At 39.9% G+C, this 21,169-nt stretch overlaps 1 protein-coding gene across 3 annotated transcripts in view; it reads right to left on the reverse strand.

Annotated features, from left to right (window-relative positions):
- The window catches only part of Opcml (opioid binding protein/cell adhesion molecule like), a 560,572-nt gene that overhangs the window by 277,706 nt on the left and 261,697 nt on the right, over positions 1 to 21,169 (reverse strand). For all 3 annotated transcript variants that reach the window (XM_052189669.1, XM_052189668.1, XM_052189667.1), the window contains exon 2: positions 2,267 to 2,499. In XM_052189669.1, the coding sequence (XP_052045629.1) occupies positions 2,267 to 2,499 (233 nt within the window). The remainder of the gene's footprint in view (positions 1 to 2,266; positions 2,500 to 21,169) is intronic.

Consider the following 21,169-nt stretch of genomic DNA (forward strand, 5'->3'; position numbering starts at 1 on the left):
ATAAAATGAACTCCTCAGTGGCCAAGAAGTACCTGAAGGAACAATGGAGAATTTTAATGATGGTGGCTGATAAGCAGGTAGACTAAGGAAACAGTGCCATCTGACGGGTGGTGAAAGGTGCCCTTCATAATTGTTTACAGGGCATCTAGAACTATGGAAAAGCATCTCTCATGCCCGGACATAGCAGAAGAATAAAACAAAGCTAGACGCTGCATGGGGTGGTCTTCCTTCCACTAATGGCACCCAATTTGTAGCAGTAATGAGATATTAATATTGTCAAATGGGAGACAAATAAATCCCTTTTTAAAAAAACAGACAAGTTGCAGCTCGGAAATTTTTCAGTTTTTCTTATTGCAAAATCAATATCCATCAGCAGTTTGAAATTAAGGGCAAGATTAGGCCTCAGTTTTATACATGCCTTATTGTATTCCAAAAGCTTTCTACTCAGTCAGATAAATCTTCTTTAAGAGGATTAGGAAACTTTCATTATCTTTATCTAACCTGAACTTACACCAAGTTTGAAAAATTAATCTGTAGACTGGACAAAAGCCGATAGCTGCTGGGAAGAGAGCAGACCTCGGCTTCTTTCTCACTGAGTAGGAAGAGCAACAGGGCGGCTGCATCTGCCCCCTGAGGATTCTGAACTGCTCACCAGGACAGCAGGAATGCCCTTGCCAAGCTTATGCTCCTGGCCTCTTGATTAATCAAAAGTCACATGTGTGGAATGTGCCTCAGCTCTTAGAGTCTCCCTGAGTGATCCCAACAGCCCAGGTGACACTATAAGTTTCTACACCACATACCAGGAATTGCCCAAAGTGCACTGCAGAGGCATCATCCTGAATCTACTCCCTTTGAGCCCCATTGGAGCCTGTCTCACCCCTCACATGCTTATATATTTATCTCATTCTGTTGATGCCAGTAGCTACATTCTGAGTCTCTTACTGTACCCAATCTGTAGATGCTCATTCCATTACAGATATCTTTGACTCTCTAAAATCATTTGGTGTAGAAATAAGAACCAATAGATTGGATAGAAGTTAGACATTAGTGTTGTGTGTCTCTCCAAACAGCTCTTGAGGAAGATGTTATAACAGACATATCTCTGGCCCAATATATCCATTGAAAATTGTGTCCACAGACATATTATACCAAGCTAGTAATAGCTTCTCTGTCCAAAGGATAGAATGGGCATATGAAACAGAAGCTATTGCATCAGAAAAGATGCTAACTTCCATCTACTGCGGTCTATGAAATCAACCGAAATAAGGTATGACTTACATCTTATTTTTCAAAAATTATCCTGGCTCTAGAAGAATGGTATATACATTTCATAATCTAAATGTATAAAAAAAATCTGTTGAGTTCACGGGAGATAAAATCAGATAAATTGATATTAATAATGACTATATCATACACAGAGCCCTTTTCTGAGACCCAAGTAGATGTCTCTCAGACATAATCTGAATACTTTGAGAGAGGTATCATTAGGCAATGGAATTCTGTTTGAAAGTTGACTCTTACCATGACAGCATAATGCTTTAAGCAGTGGTGGTGATTGGGATAGTTCAAAATAAGTTTATTTTGATTGCTTTCCTTGCCTTAACATGGTCTTCAGAAAACAACTCTGCAGACCTTTTTAACTCAACATATTGTATCTGGCATTGGGCTAAGCTGAGTCAGATTTTTAGAAGAATAGAGACAACGATGCTGAAGTACTCTTTCTGCTTCCATATGAAACCATATGAGTTTATTTCTGACCTGGAGATATCATTCTGATAAGCTTTCTCTTGGCTCAGCTCTGGGACTGTTACAGAAAGGATGCGTCATTAAGGCAAGTCTAGGAAGTATAACCAGCAGAAATGCAGAGAGGACCTAACTGGCTAGAACTCAGTGTCATTTCTAGAACACACATAGCCAATTTCACATTAACAGTAGGCCCCTTTTTAATGAAACAAGCCTTAGGGAAATAAAGTCCTCTGTGATTAAAACTGCATTTATCTATGTTTGAATCTTCCACCAGCTTCAAATGCTAAGTTTCTTAAGAAAGTTCAGCCATATATGAACAAAAGCTTATGTCCTCGTGAGAATAAAGTGCTAGAGAAAAACAACTGAAAAACTTCTAGAAGAAGATTTGGAATTCTCAACCTATGGATTTAGTAGAGAGCAGTGAGCTTCCGTGTCTTCATACATAAACACAAAGAACAAGATTGCATTTCCAGTCTCTTTCCAAAAAGAAGTATCAGTCACAGGTCCAGTTGTAACTTACCTTGCACTATGAGATGGACCCGGGAGGTTTTGGGGTGATTGTCTGTCTGCACAGAGCAGGTATATGGACCTTCATCATATACATCCACATTCTGGATCATGATACTGTATTGGGTAGGCGTGTTGACCAAGATGATCACTCGAGGGTCTATGGACCACTTGTCATTCCCAGCATAGAGGATTGTGCTGCGGTTTAGCCAGGCTACCCTGGTGACCCGATCATCTATGGTACACCTGTGAGGGATGTGAGGAGAGGATGGAGAAGTGAGGAGAAATAGAAAAGAGAAAAAAGGCGGGGAGAGGGGAGAGAGAGAAGAGAGGGAAGGAAGAAGAGGGGGAAGAGAGAGGGGGAAGAGAGGGAGAGAGATATTATACATGTGTTTTTATATGGCAGGCAGAAAATGAAACAGCAACAATATTTTAAAAACAGGCAATCAATTATTAATGAAACTTCCTGAACACAAGGCAGGAGAAGCTTGAATCATGCAGTAGAAGCCATGATACAAAATCATTTCTCCTTGATTTAGGAGCATATTGTGTGAATATCTTGCTTGCACATTGCTTTTCCTCTTACTTTACCCTCAGGCTTATATAAAAATTAGTTTATATTTTTTGAGCACATTTACCACATTGCGGTAGCAAAGGGCCCAGAGGCACAAGGGGCAGAAAGTAGATCAGTATTTCAAATAGGTCACAGATAATCCATGAGCAAATACTTAACTTGAAGTTAATCAAGACTTGAACTTATTTACCTCAGACCTCCCAGGTGCTGACAATCTTGTGCCCCTAAGCTGCATGAAGCCTGCAAAGATGGGTTATATTCACCTAAAAGAACCGGGACTTCCTCAAAAGCTCCAGCTATCTCTGAAGATTTCAGGGCAGGCAAGATTCTCAACAGTGTCCCTCTTCCTGCTCCTCTCACCCCATGACTGCAGCCCATAATCTCCTCAACATGAGAGGCTGGGAATGCAAATGACTATTGCTTGTCACAGCTTATGTTCTTCAGTTTACCAACCTCCCCCCCCCCAAGGGAGAGAGATAGATGTACCTGCTGCTGGGGAAGAACACGGGGCAGCTATGTCTCAGGAGCTACAAATAGATACAGAAGGACCCAGAATGCACTGTGAGAAGGAATGTGCTCTGCAGGGGGCCAAAGATATGCATACCCACAACCCATTGCAGCACACTCACAGTAGACATGGTGGCGGAACTGCTGTCCTGGCACTGACAAGAGACAGACAAGTCTATTAACTTCTCCCCCCCCCACACACACACACAGTCTGACTAGCACTGGGTTGGGTATAGAAGTGAACCAAGAAGGTTGAAAAGATAGATGAGCTTCTGAGAACACAGACTGGCAAAGAGACCAGGCTCTGTGAATTTCAGGGGCCACAATAGGCGCAGGTGACAAGAAACAGATTCTAACTTTTATTTGTTGCCCTTTTATAACCTTCAATGTAACCACAAACCCATTTAATTAAACTGAGGCTTCAAAAAATTTACGTTTGTCTATAGAAAACAATTCATTCACTTGAAAATAAAGCATTCCTAGGATTTATTTGATGGAGAAACAAAGAGAAATAAAGGGAGGGAGAGAGGGAGAGAGAGGATAAGAGAGAGAGAGACCCTGTGTATTAGTGGAATTTAAACACTTCAGTAATTGATAATCATTATAATCTATCTTTAAAATTCATGAACAAGCTCTTCTCTACAAGTCCCAAGTGTATATTGTTTCTTTTTGAACTTGAGATTATCCTTCCTTTATATGTCCGCAGCAGGATGCATTTTATGCTTGAAAACATTTTATTGATCACCTATCATATTTATCTGTAACAAAAATATATAGAGATTGAATTTCAGCTTTCATTTATGTCCTTTGGCTATAAAACTCTAAGTAATAATATTTGCGTTTAAAATGAATTATTACCACAAGTATAAAATTGACAAAACAATATAGATATGCCTCACATTCTAAGTAATAATTAACCACAAAAAGTTAACTTGAATTGTAAATACAGAGCTTAATCTCATGGGTAATCCTGTTTTTTCATACCACAAATTAAGAAATCATTTACTTCTATAATGAGATAACATTTAGGATAAATTCTTTTCTAGTTTTGCTTTTAAAGCAACCTTGTTACCCGAAACACAAAAAAATGGCAATAAAAATCTCCTATTACAATGTCACTGAATTCTTTGAATGCCTTCCAAGATATATGGCAAAAACTGCACAGTAGTATAGTCTCAAAATTATTTTGATAATCTCACAAGTGACAGTTCAATTAGATCCTCTTTCAATTTCTTTTAAAGCAATGAATTGGAAAATACCTGATTTGCAGTGGGGTTTCTAGCTCAGTGTTAGGTTCAGTCAGCTTCTTACTACCTGGACAAAGTGTACTCATAACATTATACCAGGGCTCATCCAATGATTAGTAATGACATATTGTTTTTTCCCTGGAAACATCTGGTTTCACTGACTGTACTCAAAGATACTATTTTCATATGTTAACTCATACCGCCTTCTATGAAAATCATCTTTGAGCTCTGGCTCAAGGGCAGAGGACTCATGGTATTACTATGAATTTTCTCCTGCTGGGAGAATGGTCCTCTTCTGCTTAATTATTATGTGATCCTTCCTTGAGGGTAAGGTGCTGATGGTAAGTGCCATGTGTTAGAGATAGTAGAGGAAATACTGTTTTCTGGATGATGGTGACAGAGGCATAATCAGAAGAGAAATAGTTTATTCTTGGTACTCTCTGAAAGAGAGTAGATGTAGGGAATTAGACAACTTAAAACCCATTTCATCAAAAAGTATTATCGTCTTCATATGGGACCAGAAAATTACCAGCACTGTAGCAGAAAAGTGTAATTTGATATTTATCCACCCAAACCCATGTTTTCAGGGCAGCACACAACCCAAGTACCCTTAGAAGTGATAGGTGACCCTTGGATACATAGATCCCAGTGGGCAGCCATGTGTGCTTGACTTGCTCCTCAGCTGGGTCTCATCAGTGGATATGAAGTACAAAGAAAAAAACTTTATGTAGAAAACCAGAGAAAGCAGTTCTTAGACCCTATAAGCAACAAAGAAACTTAGTGTGGACCGGGAGGCTTGGCAAAGGAGAACAGCCTTCTGCATGATGTCTCTAGGCTCCTGGCTTCTCCCTAGCACCATATGACTCTCCTGTACTTGGTCCCCTAAACAGTAGGGCAGAGAACTCAGGAAGGATTGGAGCAGTATGCTTAAGGGACCTGCCAAGCCTGTGCTCCTTCCCAGCTATTTGAGGCCATGAGCTGGTTCCTCTTTAACAGGAAGCACAGAGGGGGCCATGTTTGATAAAGAGCCACCAGTCAAGGTGAGGAAGGTTAATAACTTTCTGGTGTCTTGACAACTTCTCAACATGTAAAATATGTCCACTCCAAGCCAACACTACCTCTTAGTCCTTAGTGGAACAGAACACATTACAGCTCATTTGTGACTGGCCCTTAAAAGTAGAGCTGGTTGGCTGTTCCTCCACGAGGACTTGTGCGAACTTATCATTTATGAAGATAACCATTCCAATAAGGACTTTTGAGAAACCATCTGCATGTCCTACAGTTCACAGATACAGCAGTTGAGGCACAGTGATATTCTGTGACTAGTTTCAAAGAACCAAGAGGCCAATCAAAGTGACTAAGACCCAGGCAGCCAGTGATGGGCTTCCTGATGTGAAGCTTTGAGAATCTCAGGACTGAGACTGGAAGCATTTGGCTGGTTGTATCTAATCAAAGCTTTGCAAATTTATAGCTCTTACTTTTTTCATAAGTAATAAAATTATCTAAAAGGAAACAAAAGTCATTTAGTGCCATATTTTATGTCCTTAGACACCTGAAGTATAAGGAGAGTGGGTAGAAATAAGAATCAGGGTGAGCCAAAGACGTGCCTGGAAGGAAGCTCAGGGTTCTGGAAGCAAATGCTACTCTTCAACTCCACTGAGTGCGGAGAGATGGATCTTAAGAATTATATTTTGTTAGTATTCTTTGGTTTTGTTTCTTGTTTTCAGAGGTAAGGCTTCAAACTTACAGCTGAAAACGGGGTTTCCAGAGTTGGTAAACAGGGGAAAACATAGGCTCATAAGGCCTGCTCCCTTAAACTTCCAGCAAGATGGCTGGCAAGACCTGAGACTTTGCTTTAGGAAACTCCCCCACTCCTGCTCTGGGGACTCTCCCTTAAGAGCCACTTGTTTCCTTAAAGAACTAGACCAGGTACTTTTCTGAGCATGCAGAGTGCTTTTGCTAAAAGCACTAACTCTTCACTTGGACCACAGGATGACTAAATGTTAAGCTCTAATTTTTCTTTGGATCTGACTCCTATCTTATATCTGCAAAGAAGCACGCTCATTGCTCAAGTTGTGTCTGTGGAGAAGCCATTGGTACCTATCCAGTATCTTTCCCCTTCAAGCCTGAAGAAATAGACAACAGAAGCTGGGTGTTGTCAGCTTTTTACAACTTCCTGTGCCAGATTCCCAAATGTTCTTGAACTTCTCAGGTCATTGTCCTAAAAACTATAGTTACCTGAGGCTCCAGGAACAGCAGAGGCTCCCAGGACAGCCTACCTCCTGGATGAGATCAATTACCTCCAGTTTCCAGACTGAACATTAGAGAAGCAGCAATCACCTCCTGAGAACCGGACTGACCCTTCAATCAGTAAGGATTTCTTCAGACCTCCTTGCAGAAACAGACTGAGACAAGGCGCACTCACAGAGGCAGTGCCTCCTCATTTATGAATGCTTCTTGTTCCTCAGTCAATGCTCCTATTTAAGCCTAAGCCCCTGGCCTACACCTGAAGACACAGTCAGATCACCAGACCCTCTTATCTTATCCTTTTCCGTGGTAGTGATGAAACCTCCTCTTGTGCTTTTTGGCATCACTCGTGAAGTTAGATGCTTACAGGGACAGGTAGGCCACACTAGTCTTTTGGGGCTGCAGGCACCAGAGCTTTTATCTTGAAAACATTGTTTATAACAGAGGCTAGAATTCTTGACAAAAGACTCCATTTCCTGAAATGCAAAATCTGCAAACTTTGACATTTTTATCTTCTTTATTCTTGTGTTTTATTTTATATCTTGCCTCAGAATGGAAACATAAAAATGTGAATATTCAACTGATCCTTAATGAGCACCTACTAGATTTAAGACAATTTTCTCTAGTGGAGAGTACAGTGAAGAGGCAAATCCCCTGCCTCATGAAGCTGCATCTAGTACAAGACAAAGAAAACAGAGAGACACAGACAGATCAGTTCCAGAGACTGAAGCATGGGGTAAAGGAAACCATTTTGAGGGAAGGAGAGGACTGTGAGGATTGAACAGATCTGGGACAGAGTAGTGAAGAAATGTCCAGCAGGAGCCCGGGTCAGGTGGTGACCTTAACCACTCTAGTCTGAGAGCAACAAGATGCTTATCTAGAAAGCATGTCCAAATTAAAAACAAGAGTCATACATACACACAGAAATCGGTAGGATATCTGAGATATCCAAGGTCATGGGAACAAGTCTTTTAAGCCAGAATATTCCTTCTGTACTAATAGCTTTGTAAATGTGGGAATCATTGATGACTGGAATTTGTGGGAAAGAGGCCTCACTAGAAAATGCCTTCATATTTCTACTGCTATTGTTGGAATTATACATGATAAAGCTGCTGCAAGTAGAGAGCTAGAAGATACCGCTCTGGCCCTGATTCAGACCTGTCGTTCTAAATCTGAAGTCTCTTGTAATGCACTGTTAATGCTGAAGAACTTGGAATTATTTGTTAAATTTACACAGTGGAACTTCAGTATTTAAAGCCATGGTTCTCGACAGTCCTAATGCAGTGACTCTATAATATAGTTCCTTGTGTTGTGGTGATCCCCAACCAAAAAAATTATTTTGACACTCCATAGCTAATTTGTCTACTGTTTGAATTGCAATGTAAATACCTGATATGCAGGCAAGAAATCTGATATGTGACCCCATGTGGAGTCATGGCCCACAGGTTGAGAACCACTGATGTAAGGCTTCTTCTGCTAGGCTGTAAATAGCACAGATTTGAGAACAACATTGGTGTTGTTTGTTCCATGTGACATCACTTCCAGAAGGCCACCTGGCATTCAACAGGTGATTATTACCTGTTTGTGATTTTAAACTGCCTGTAATATTTCTCAATGTGGCATCGAAAGAACATTCATAGGGTAAATGGAATGTCTATGGAGATATGTGTCCCCTCAGTGAGTTTGTATACTGTATACCCAAACACAGACATACACACAAGGTCCCAGGGGGTATTTTTTGTGTATTTTCAATCTAATTTTTCATTTATATTATAATTGGGGAAATGTAACGCATCCATAGTCTGGAAGTAGCATGGTAACAATTAGATTTAAATATTCAAGTTGGTACTTGTTTCTATTATCACAGTGCTACAGGGAAGTCCTTCTATTCTCTCAGGCTAATGAGGAAAATACAGAGGTGACTTATGGGGTCAGTGATGCGTTCCTGCCAAGAACAGCTGAATGAGACTGGATCTGCTGTATAATGAAGGTCCCCTAGGGTTGGGATGGGGAAGACTCAGCAATCACATTGCATTGGTTAAATTGAAGAAGAGTGGCCTATGGCTGTCAGTGTCCAAGATGTAACTTGGGATCCAATTTTAATAAAATTCTGTTTCATTAAATGAATATTGCAAATTCCAATATTGGTATTTATGTGTACGTAGAACTTATATTTTAAGAATTTAGAGTCATGTAATGGAATATGCTGAAGGCATTTATATCTGGTTTTATGATCCTATATAAACTTGTTTTAAAATAATGTTACCACTGGGAAACCATGAAAATCATTTTTCAATTCTTGCACTCTACCTTTAATGCAATCTTCTATAGAGTCCTCAATTTAAGAAAAGCTGGTAGAGGTGATGTGTTATATGTGCCGGTTCTAAATACACTTCTCTGGATTTATTTCATTAATGTGCATTCCGATATCAGCTTGGTACTTCTTTGTCTTGTTTTTCCTTTTTTTTTTTTTTTTTTTTTTTTTTTTTTTTGTTAATTGAGAGTTAAGCGAATTTCCATTAAGAAGACTCTTAATCCTTCAAGCCTTACTACATCTCTTGATGTAATAGACCAAAATATGCTAATACTGACTGCCAGCTGAAGAGGTAGGAAGAAGATCTTGCTTTAGAGAAGTCATAGAGTAATAATAAATGACTTTTTAGAGCAAAAGAACAGGAGAGCCCAAATGAAATATCATTAAATCAACTCCCAATGCAGTCTAAATTGCAAAAGCTGGTCTCATGGGAGGCTTTAACTTCTCTGTTATTTCTTGAGTTACAAATAGAGCTAACTCTAAAGCATCAACAAGACCCTAAATTATGAAAGGGAAAGCCCTTTATGGTGAAGACAGTCAGAAATTTAACACTGGTAATGACTCCTCTAGAGCTAATATTTGTGCTGAGATATTGGTTGAGAATATTCTGAGAGGCTCAGCAGAAGAATGGGGAGGAAATAAAAACTTCTGAGAGAGGATTCAACCTCCAAACATCTGAATGGTGCAAGAGGTTGAAGTCAAAGTCTGACATGCACATGAATCATCAACACCTTTTATAGTGGAAACTGGTGTCCCTCTACTACTACCTGGAGTGAAGGTGTTACATTAGTATAGAAGATGCATGCTTTATGTTATACATATGATTATACATGTGTATATGGATATGTGTGTTATTGTTTATGTGTAGAAGGGAAGGGATGTACCCAGTGTGAGTATGTGTGTGTGTGTGAGTGTGTGCAGAGTGTAAGCCATGAAGAAAAGAGAGGAACAAGAATTCAAGCAATGGCTGGGCGGTGGTGGTACATGCCTTTAATCCCAGCAGTTGGGAGGCAGAGGCAGGCAGATTTCTGAGTTCGAGGCCAGCCTGGTCTCCAAAGTGAGTTCCAGGACAGCCAGGGTTACACAGAGAAACCTTGTCTCGGAAAAAAAAAAAAAAAAAAAGAATGCAGAATACAAGCAATGAAATGAACAGTTTTATGTGAATGCCAAATCTGCTGTGGTATAGCAGTATCCTATAGCTTCTGCTGTGACATGTGGTGTGCTCCTGCGTCCTAACATGCACAATGAACATGGAGATCTACCAGAAAACACAAAATGCCTTCACATTCCATAGGAATGCCAATGTGCTGAGGACCAGCTACACTGGGGGTAATCTGACTCTACATACTGTAGATATAGTTGTAACTATGACAAAGAAACCTGAATCCTTTTGTTCTTCTCTATTGGCATATGAGCTAATGAAAATGTTCTCATGGGATGGGAGTATGCCATAATACAGAAGAAAAGAGATCTGCCACTAAAATAAAATGTTATAGTAAAGAGGGAAAGTACTGGATCTAAAGCAGTTAAGAAAAGATGATCGATCTGCTGTCCCCTAAGTGAAGAAAAATATTAGAAACACAGGTGACCTTGTATTACAATAGGAAACCGTGGAGACAATTGATGGCTTCTATTTTCTCCATAGTAGGTGACAAAGTTGCCAGCTGAAAGCCAGGGAATAATAGGTCAAGAACAATTGAAATGACTATTATAGAAAATGAAAGCATAATTGCTCAAGAACTATCCTAGGATTCACAAGTTGGGTTGAGGTCCCTCATGGAGTTGGTCACGAATATACAATTCAACAGCCTGCCAGTTTTGAGCATTGTCCCTTGCAATGGTTCAGCCGAAAGAACAATGCAAAAGACTTTATTTGCCAACTGGTGAATCTCCCAGGTGACTAAATCAGAAGTCTAGAATGGAGAAAAATTAACATTTGTTGAATAAGAGGAGTGAAGATAGGTATGGCTCGCAGAGAGAATAGGGTAGTCTAAATGCATGGGAAGTCTCTGGAAGTCCTTGAGCGAACCAGCCAGAAGCAAAGACACATTACTAAAGTGGGAAGCTGTTAGCTAGCTGATGATGGCTGTTTTCAGTACAAGGAAAGCCATGTAGGCCATCTAGGTGGTTCATGACGATGCTGAGGGGGAGGGCAGATGTTGAGATTTCTTGATGCTCTTTGATGACACTCATTTTAGAGCTAAGAAAGGGGCTTGACACCAGACATAAAAGGGCTAGGCTGCTTGTCTAGGCCCATGCAAATGTATTGTTTTTAAGTTCTGTGTTTGTATTCTGTTGCTATGATCAACATTTAAGCAACATCCTTAGGAAAGGAATGGGCTCATTTCATCCCACACATCCATATTGCAGTCTAGTGTTGAAGGAAGTCAATGCAAAATCAAGCAGGAACTGAAGCCATGGAGGAATGAAGGCATAGAAGGATGCTCACACTAGCTTCCTTATACAACCCAGGTTCCCCTGTCCAGAGATGTGCTGCTGCCAGATGGTGCTGGGCCCTTGCCCCTCCCATGTCAATCATCAATAGAGACAATCTCATAGCTATGCCTACAAACCAATCTGCTCAAGGCAATTCTTCAGCTGAGGTTATTCTTCTTAGGTGAATCTAGATTGTGTCAAGTTGACGATAAAAAAAATTAACCAGGAAATCTCTGAGAACTTCTAAGTCCCTGAGAAGTGGGGCAGGATTTTTGACTTTATGGCATCATATCATTCAATGTTATTATGGAGACTGGAAAAAGTAATGTGTGTGGCTGAGCTGATTGTACCTGGATATAAACAGAACCTGTCAGAGAACTTTCTCCCTCTTCAACCTCCACAGTCTGGGAACCTAAGCTAGTTTAGTCAAGTGTGATAAATTCTCTTAGCTGCACAGGTAATCTACACCTGTAATCCCAGCCCTTAAGAGGTCAAGGCAGGAGGATAACAAGGCCAAGACTCAAAACAAGAGCTAAAAAGAATAACAATAGTTATTCTTAATAGTTATTTTTAAATAGCCTATGTGGTGTGTAATGACCAGACAGATCTAGTCTGCTCATTACATTAAAAGCGAGCTTTATCATTTTAGCATTAACTAGGCAACTGATACATGCCTTCCCAACTTGCCTAGAGATTCTTTTCCACTTACAAAATATCCTGTTCTTCCCAAAGTGTTCTCTGTTCATCCCAGGTGGAGCTCTGGGGTAAGGTTTCATTTCCCTGCCTAGTTTATTTTTTCAGTTAGAGGCAGTGAGACAATTCTAACTTTGTATTTTCATCAGGCCTCCTTCACACTGTGTTGACAAGAGTGGTGATGGGCTGGGTTTCTAGATTGATGACCTGTGGTTGGTAAAATGCTGTACTCCTAAAAATCCATAATTGGAAGATCAATCAATACAATTGTTCACACCTGCAAGAGAATTCACAGGGCCAACAGGCCCTGATCACTTCTGCAGAAATGTCCTTGGCTTAAACAGGTTTACATAGAAACAGGACTATCGGTAGCCTTGAAGAACTACTCTGAGGCCAGAAGATTGAGAGAGAAGGGAATCAAAGTCAAACTGTCAGTGCAGACATTTGAGTCATGGAGGGATGGAACAAGGAGGGCCTCATAGAGAAAGCAGAACCTTGTCAGCAGCTTGAGAAAAACAATGTCCATTTCCCTAAGATATTATACAGAGACAGATGGGCCTAGCACAACTGTAAAAATCATTTCAAGGCCCCTCCTACTCTCAGAAGAAACCACATACTAGTGAAGCTTATTTCGTCCCATAGACAGAGATAGGATTACATCTCAGGACCGATGAAACATGAGTATAGATTTTCATAAACACTCCACAGAAAGAACACTGGGTATGTACTTGGTGTAGTAGCCTCATCTCTGAGAGCTGTTTGACTTCCGGACATCTTAGGTCCACCTTGTGACTGACTACATTAGAGGAGCTAAAGTACCAGCAAAGCCACTGTAAAACCAATAAGCCCTGGGGAAGACACCAGGCCTTTCAAGTTAACAGTGGCCTCTCTTTCCCTTAACACCCCCAGTCCACTACTTTCTTCTGTAGGCCTCTGCTTGTGGCAGAAGTATATGTTTTCACATTGTGTGGCGAAGATATTAACCCTGTGGCTGCCCACTTGTCTTTCAGAGCTCTCCCAGATGTTGCATCCTGGCTGGGCTGTGATGCTCCAAGAAACCACCCAAAGCAATTCCAGATATTTATTTGCCACTTGGCTCTCTTCCTTCCTTTACACTTACAGCTTAAAAACGCAGCCTCCCGATTTGTTCATTAAACTAGGCAAAGAAGTGAGCAACACGAAATTAAAATGTTTCCAGGCATACACCATTTTAATCCCATTCAATAGATTATCCTGACATATTTACTCATGGCCATGTCTGTCTCAGTATCATCCATGCAAAAGTATAAATTAAAATTTTAAATTAAAAGTAGAGAGTCTGGGGAGCTTGATATCTTTTTGAAGAATGGCACGAGTCAGCCACAGGCTCCCCACATGAGCGTCATGGGAGCAACGACTCCGGAACTTCAGAAATTACAGCTCACAGATTTCCTTGCAAACACCTACCCACATATAATGTACAGGATTTCAGAATCCCAAAGACGGCCTAAACCTCCCAGGTCATTCTTCTTTTTCCATTACTGCACATAAACAAACCCTCTCTCACTTCCTGCTCAGGAGAAACCCAGAACTGCTAAGGGAATGATTTATTTATGAAGCCAAATGATACAGTGAAAATGGATTAGCTTGTTTTCTATCTGTAGAATTTCTAGGTAACTTGTGGATTAACAAGAATAAACACTTTAATAAGAAGTTCCAGTCACAGATCTGTTATCCACTAAAGACCAGAGCCTTTCTGGACATCAGTTTTCTCACTTAAAAGTTAAGTAATACAGTTTTTAAAACTCATTATCTGGAGTGACTCCTTAAGGAGGTGAACCTTCTTAATACTATTGTTAATGGCTGAGTATTAGCTCTCCACTCAACACTGTAAAAAGATGCCTCAGACACAATATTCTTAACTACTTATATTACTCATATCTCATTCTACATATATGTCAGCTAAGATGTTTGGAAAATTAAGTTGGACATGCATCTTTTTTGGATGCCATTTATAGATCATGCTGTCTCAAGTTTAGAAAGCAAAGATTGTTGCATATAAGTAATTGTGATGGGCTGAATGGCCAACAAGAAGGCTGGCAGGTTTGTGTGGTTCATTCTGTGGTATCCAGAAGAGTCTTTGTATCTGAATAAAATCTTATTTAAGGATTTCTTTATTTAAATAGATTCCCTGTTAAACAGACAGATGGGCAGGGACAGATGGGGGAGGAGGGGTGGGCGATGAATTCGTCACCATTCATATAAGCACTTCTCCTGTATGTAGGATGTCAGCTCTGCCTGTTTAAAAATATATGTTATGTATTTTTAATAAGCCAATCATCTTCTCCAGAACAGTGGCTTATTTTATATAGATTATGCAAACCATCTTTCTTAAAAAATAAAATAGAAGGCAAGCAAACCTCTCTCCTTGTGTCAGGAAGGACCCAGAGAAATTCCCCAAGGGCAAGAAAGTCTCAGGTAAACTTTTGCAAATGCTTCCAGTTCAGGCCCAGGAGTTGCTGGTTTGAATTCATCTCATCCAGAGCCTGCACTTCTGGCTGCTCGCATGGGTGGAAAATAGTATGCTTTGCCCCTGAGTTCCCAGATTTATCCAAGGAAAGCAGAAGAAAGAGCAGGAGGCTTTGCCCATGTGCCCACGTGCCCATGAGCTGAGGGAAGGGCAGCAGCATGTCCAAAGCAGTCCTAGAAAGTATGTGAACTGTAGAGCCAAGCAGAGCTCTGGATGTTTAGTTCAGGCTGAGCCTTCATAGATACTTGTTACTTTGAAGGGAAGGGGAGAGAGATGGGTTTCTGAATCATGGATCTCAAAGACAGAGAGACAGAGGGAAGAAAGGAGAAGGGGGAGGATAGAGGGAAGGAGAAAGAACGAGTCTTTCAATTGGTTCCAATTATATAATTGATGGTCCACAGAGGATGTATCACCCATGTTCAACTCATCTGAAGGCTCGTTGTAATTATGCTCTTCCTGAGCTCATATAAGCTACCAATTCCTGTGAGTTTTTGACAGTCCTGACTCCCCTGTGACAATTACTTACTTGGTGTCCCACAGATCTGTCAGTGCTGTGGAAAACATTGCTGCCCACTGTCCTTATCCTAGGTCTATCCAGGCCTCCCATTTAATTTTTCCACACATATCTTGCCTTGCTCAAGTCCAGATGTAGGTGTCTCCTACCCACATTATCTATGGAAAGCTAAGCAGTGTCTTGTTAAGTTAAGCCGTAGGGGATTCAGGCCAAGTGGGAAATTACTCCTGTCTTGGCTCATTATTGTGAATAATAATGGGATACTTATATGTGCATTTTGGTAAATTATTCATCTTGTGCAGAGGAGAATCAGGCCAGAATATACATAAGAGGGACAACTGTCAAATCTGAGCTCCTAAAAATACCCAACCTAAGTGTTTACAAACCTCCTGCTTCTTCCCTCCTTAAATTCATGAAATTCTTAGGCAAATGGATAGAGCTGGAGAACATCATACTAAGTGAGGTAACCCAGTCTCAAAAGATCAATCATGGCATGCACTCACTAATAAGTGGATATTAGCCTAGAAAACTGGAATACCCAAAACATAATCCACACATCAAATGATGTACAAGAAGAACAGAGGAGTGGCCCCTGGTTCTGGAAAGACTCAGTGTAGCAGTATAAGGCAAACCCAGAACAGGGAAGTGGGAAGGGGTAGGTGGGAGAACGGGGGAGGGAAGGGAGCTTATGGGACTTTCGGGGAGTGGGGGACCAGAAAAGGGGAAATCATTTGAAATGTAAATAAAAAATATATCGAATAAAATTAAAAAAAGAAAAAGAAAAAACAATGCTTGACAGTAGTTCTGCGATTAGGGAGTATAATACTCTCAACTTTATTTTTCAAATTTCACTTTAATTTGAGGGCCACCTTTGTTTCCAAATACAGCTAAAATTAACTTTCCAATTTAAACACACAAAGCAACCCCTGATCTTGTAATTACCACTGAAACCATTAATAAATTTCAATGCTGACACATTGATAATACTGAACATCTGAATTCAGATTCCTCCTATGACTTTGCTTTAGTTCATAACTGTTTTAACTTACTGAATAATATTTGTCATTTTCAAATAAAATATTTTAAATTTTATCAGACTTATAAAAACAAAGATGAAGGTCAAACTCACCTATCTGTTCCCAGGCTCCACATGCAGCTCTCTGAAAAGCTGGTGCACTGTTTTTTTGTTTTTTGGGTATTTTTTTGATATTTTCTTTATTTACATTTCAAATGTTATCCCTTTTCCTACTGATAAGTGGATATTAGCCAAGAAGCTCAGAATACCCAATTCACAGACAAAACAAAGCTCAAGGGGGAAGACCAAAAAATGCATACTTGGGTCCTTCTTAGAAGGGGGAGCAGAATATCCATGGGAGGAGATGCAGAGATAAAGGGTGTAGCAGACTAAAGGAAAGGCCATCCAGAGTTCTATGCCATCTATAGTCACCAAACCCAGACACTCCTTTCGATCCCAACAAGCACTTGTTGACAGGAGCCTGGTATAACTGTGTCCTTAGAGACCCTGCAAGAGCCTTACAAAGACAGAGGTGGATGCTCTCAGCCAACCATTGAACTGAGCACAAGCTGGTGCATTTTATAAACTATTTGTCATAGTAGTGTAGCTCTAGAATCTCTTGAAACAATCTGAGGCTCTCAGCAGGACTTCGGACTTATGTTCTTTGACTCTCATCAGGACATAACTGGGAGACCAAGAAATGTGTCTAGGCCAGGTCTGCTCTACCATCCCTATCCACACTCTAACTCTGATCACTCTAAAGTAATGGTAGGTGAGTCCATTCCCATGGAAGGCATTTTTCCCCTTTCTGTTGTCCTTTGACACTCCTGCTTTTTCATGTTCAGGATAGAGATCTAGAAAAACATTTGTGAAGATCTGTAATACTCTTTCCAATTCTAGGGAAATGAACTTAGGGAATAGAAAGAGTTGGGTGACCCAGATGTTTCTTTTCAAAGAATCAAGAGACTGCTCTACCTACAACTTCACTTGTAACACTTGAACATCATCACTGTCATCTTCATTGTCATCATAATGTCATTATCACCATTGTCCTGTTAATAATCTACAATCATTCATACCTATTACCATTGAGAGTACTGTTATTAAACAAAGTGGGGTGACTTGTCCAAGATGCTGTGACAAATGAAACTTGGCTCATTCCTTGCCAAAGACTGTCATCCTTTGCGAAACTAGAAAGTGTTAGTTGAGAACTATTCGTGCCCTGTAGGGACAATGTCAAGGCTTACAAGTGATGTTTCATGATCAACAGAGGGAATGCACCATGATGATGAGGGTGAGGGTGTCACAGAGGATCAAAGGGGAGAAAAAAGAAGCAAAGGAAATCCATAATGCAGGGGGCTTCAGATATGAGACAGTAGCCCTTTGGCGGTGTGCTGAGTAGTTATTCTTAACTAACATAAACCTAGCCATATCTTAGAAGAGGACCCACAATTAAGAAAATGCCTTTATAACATTGGCCCACAGGCAAGCCCATGAGAGGGCCCAGCCCATTGTGGGCAATGATATCTCTGAATGTACAAGAAAGCAAATTAAACAAGCCACCAGGAACAAGTCAAAAAGCAGAGTTCCTCTGTGACTTCTGCCTCTCAAGCTTTTGTCTACAGGTCCCTGCCTTGAATTTCTACCCTTGACTCCCTTCATGACTGACTGTGAACTGGATATGTAAGCTGAAATAAATCCTTTCCCACCCAAATTGCTTTTTCTCCTGGCCATAGAAACTCTAACTGAGTTACACTGTCTTCAAAGGCACTGTAGAAAAGACACAGAGGTTCTTTGTCAGTTCTCGTTAGTCATAGGAACCAACAACCTGATCACCAGCTGCATAAGCCGGGAAAGAAGAGGAGTTTGATACTAGATGTGGGTTGTAGTGTTATACTAGATATGGGTTGTAGTGTCATACTAGATGTGGGTTGTAGTGTCATACTAGATGTGGGTTGTAGTGTCATACTAGATGTGGGTTGTAGTGTCATACTAGATGTGGGTTGTAGTGTCATACTAGATGTGGGTTGTAGTGTCATACTAGATGTGGGTTGTAGTGTTATACTAGATATGGGTTGTAGTGTCATACTAGATGTGGGTTGTAGTGTCATACTAGATGTGGGTTGTAGTGTCATACTAGATGTGGGTTGTAGTGTCATACTAGATGTGGGTTGTAGTGTCATACTAGATGTGGGTTGTAGTGTCATACTAGATGTGGGTTGTAGTGTCATACTACTAGATGTGGGTTGTAGTGTCATACGAGATGTGAGTTGTAGTGTCATAGGAGATGTGGGTTGTAGTGTCATACTAGATGTGGGTTGTAGTGTCATACTAGATGTGGGTTGTAGTGTCATACTAGATGTGGGTTGTAGTGTCATACTAGATGTGGGTTGTAGTGTCATACTAGGTGTGGGTTGTAGTGTCATACTAGGTGTGGGTTGTAGTGTCATACTAGATGTGGGTTGTAGTATCATACTAGATGTGGGTTGTAGTGTCATACTAGATGTGGGTTGTAGTGTTATACTAGATGTGGGTTGTAGTGTTATACTAGATGTGGGTTGCTTCCTCGTTTGTTTTTTATGTGTGTGATGTTCTTGATAGAAACTGGGAGAAGATGTGGATCCCTGTTTTAAAGGTAAACAAACTCTTGATACTTCTGGGGGTACAGAGTTTCTGCTCTGGTCATTGGGTACAGAGAACTAACGATGTTTCTAATTAGAACAAATAACTTATTAGTAACCACTTAGGACTCAACAGGGACAGTTGTCCTACCCATATTTTCTCACCCAATAATGACTTGCTAAAATGTGTTATTTTTTTTCAGAAGCAAAATTCACCAAAAAGTAAATGAAAATTTCGCCAAAAAGTGAGCCGAGAGAGTAGTGGTTCTAAAATTCTATTCCATTCCACACCAGCCACCTTTCCATTCTCCTTCCCTTCCTTGTCCTCTCAATAGTAATCTATCATAAGACCTCTTTTATAAAAGCTTCCCACATTCTATCCTTTTCCAATTGACCAGTATTGTAAAAATCTCTATTGTAAGCTTATAGGTAATATATGGGTGCAGAGACTCCTTCAAAGTGTTTAGATAAAGCATACAAGCTCCAACAAAGCCAGATAATAAGCCAGGCCAGAAGGTTTCCCCTAAAGGAATCTAATTAAGAACAAAGAAAATGTGTATTAACAGTCTCCTCGAGCTAGCCAGTTCACCTCTGAAAGTATTTTATTGTTGTAAATCTGAGAGAAGCCTTAGTGTTAGGGCAAAGAGGGGAAGCAGAATTGGAGAGCTAGGGAGGCTTCAGAGTTTGCTACAGTTATGGAGGAAACAAAATTTATACCTCTCTGAAACAGGCCTCATTTGAAGTTTCTTGAAGCTGATTATAGCTCAGTAGATGTCTGTCGAGAGAAGCTGGCCTTGATACTTAAGGCTGAACTTCGTTGGCAAAGTGAATCACCAGCAATTATCAGACAGGTGGTCTTGTTTTGCTTTGTTTTGTTTTGCTTGTTTTGTGTTTTGTAAATGGAAACTAAGTTAGTTTGACTTGCTGGTCTCTTGACCGGGAAAATGTTACCAAAAATTCAGGTGTACAACTCAAGACCCAAGATGGGAGACCCACCCCCCCCCTTATAACATAAAAAAAAATCAAGCATACTCTTACAGGTTTGAGGAATGATAATGGCTGCTTTCCTCATTAAAGTTTATTATATTGTTAAAATCATAACAGTCACATAGGCCATTCAGGAAATCTGTGACAAATGCTTATTAAGCCACCAAGCAACTCTGTCTGATATAGAGTAGGTAGGGTTTTTGAAAGGACTTTTTACACGAGGTTATAAACCCCATCTTAAATGCCCAACTGCCTCTCCTGACTCTTCCGTGGAGAACATAGTAAATTCCCCATTCCTTTCCCACGGCAATCCTCCATAGTCAAGGATGAAGGAGATGATGCTATTCTATAACTTCGGTTATCTCATTTTGATCTCAAGATCTTCCCTTTACTGCTTTCATAAGATCCCGGTTCAAGTCATCCAGTTCCCATTTGTGGTTAAAAAATACAGCCTGCTAAAAGAAGAACCAGCTTCAAAATGGAATCACCCTCAAAGAAGATATAATTTAGTGGTTTGAATTTTGCAATGCTTAGAAATTTGAATATATATATATATTTCAATTCTCTCTCTCTATATATATATATATTTCAATTCTTTGAATGTGTAAAAGATTCTGCTCTGACAATTTACAAAAGGGATGGAGGTATGTACACACACACACACACACAAACACAGAGAGAGAATGTGTTGTTTCAATACTGCCCTAATATCCAGAAACAAAATGCTTACTTCTGTACCTAAGTGCATTCTAGGGAAAAATGGGAGCACATAAATATTTCTATTCATTATTATATTTAAGGTTACAGTCAGAGAAATTAGTGAAGAAACCAACCTGGAAATGAAGATTAAAACTATCTGGCTTCATATGATATATCTAGTGCCTAGAAAAGCCTACTGTGCCCATTGAGGGAGCAGACCAGAATGAATATTGAAAGTTCATGAAAATTAGAAATGCAAAGTTAATATAATAAAAATGTATCTCTATTAATTGACAATGGAAAATTAAAAATTAATTCTATTTAGAATAGCACTAAGTAAAACTGACTGAGCCAAAATTTAAAATTAAAAGTATAAAATTTGTACTCTAAAATTAAAATTTACTAATGAAATAAATTAAGGAATGCCAAAATTTAAAAAAGAATGATATCAAACATCAAGAACAATGGAATTGTATATTATCAAAATGAGAATACTCTCCAAGTCAATATACAGATTTAAAGTTGTTCCCAAAGAAACTCCAGCTGGATTCTG

The sequence above is a fragment of the Apodemus sylvaticus genome, chromosome 7, assembly GCF_947179515.1.
Source record: "Apodemus sylvaticus chromosome 7, mApoSyl1.1, whole genome shotgun sequence".
In the NCBI taxonomy this organism is placed as follows: domain Eukaryota; kingdom Metazoa; phylum Chordata; class Mammalia; order Rodentia; family Muridae; genus Apodemus; species Apodemus sylvaticus.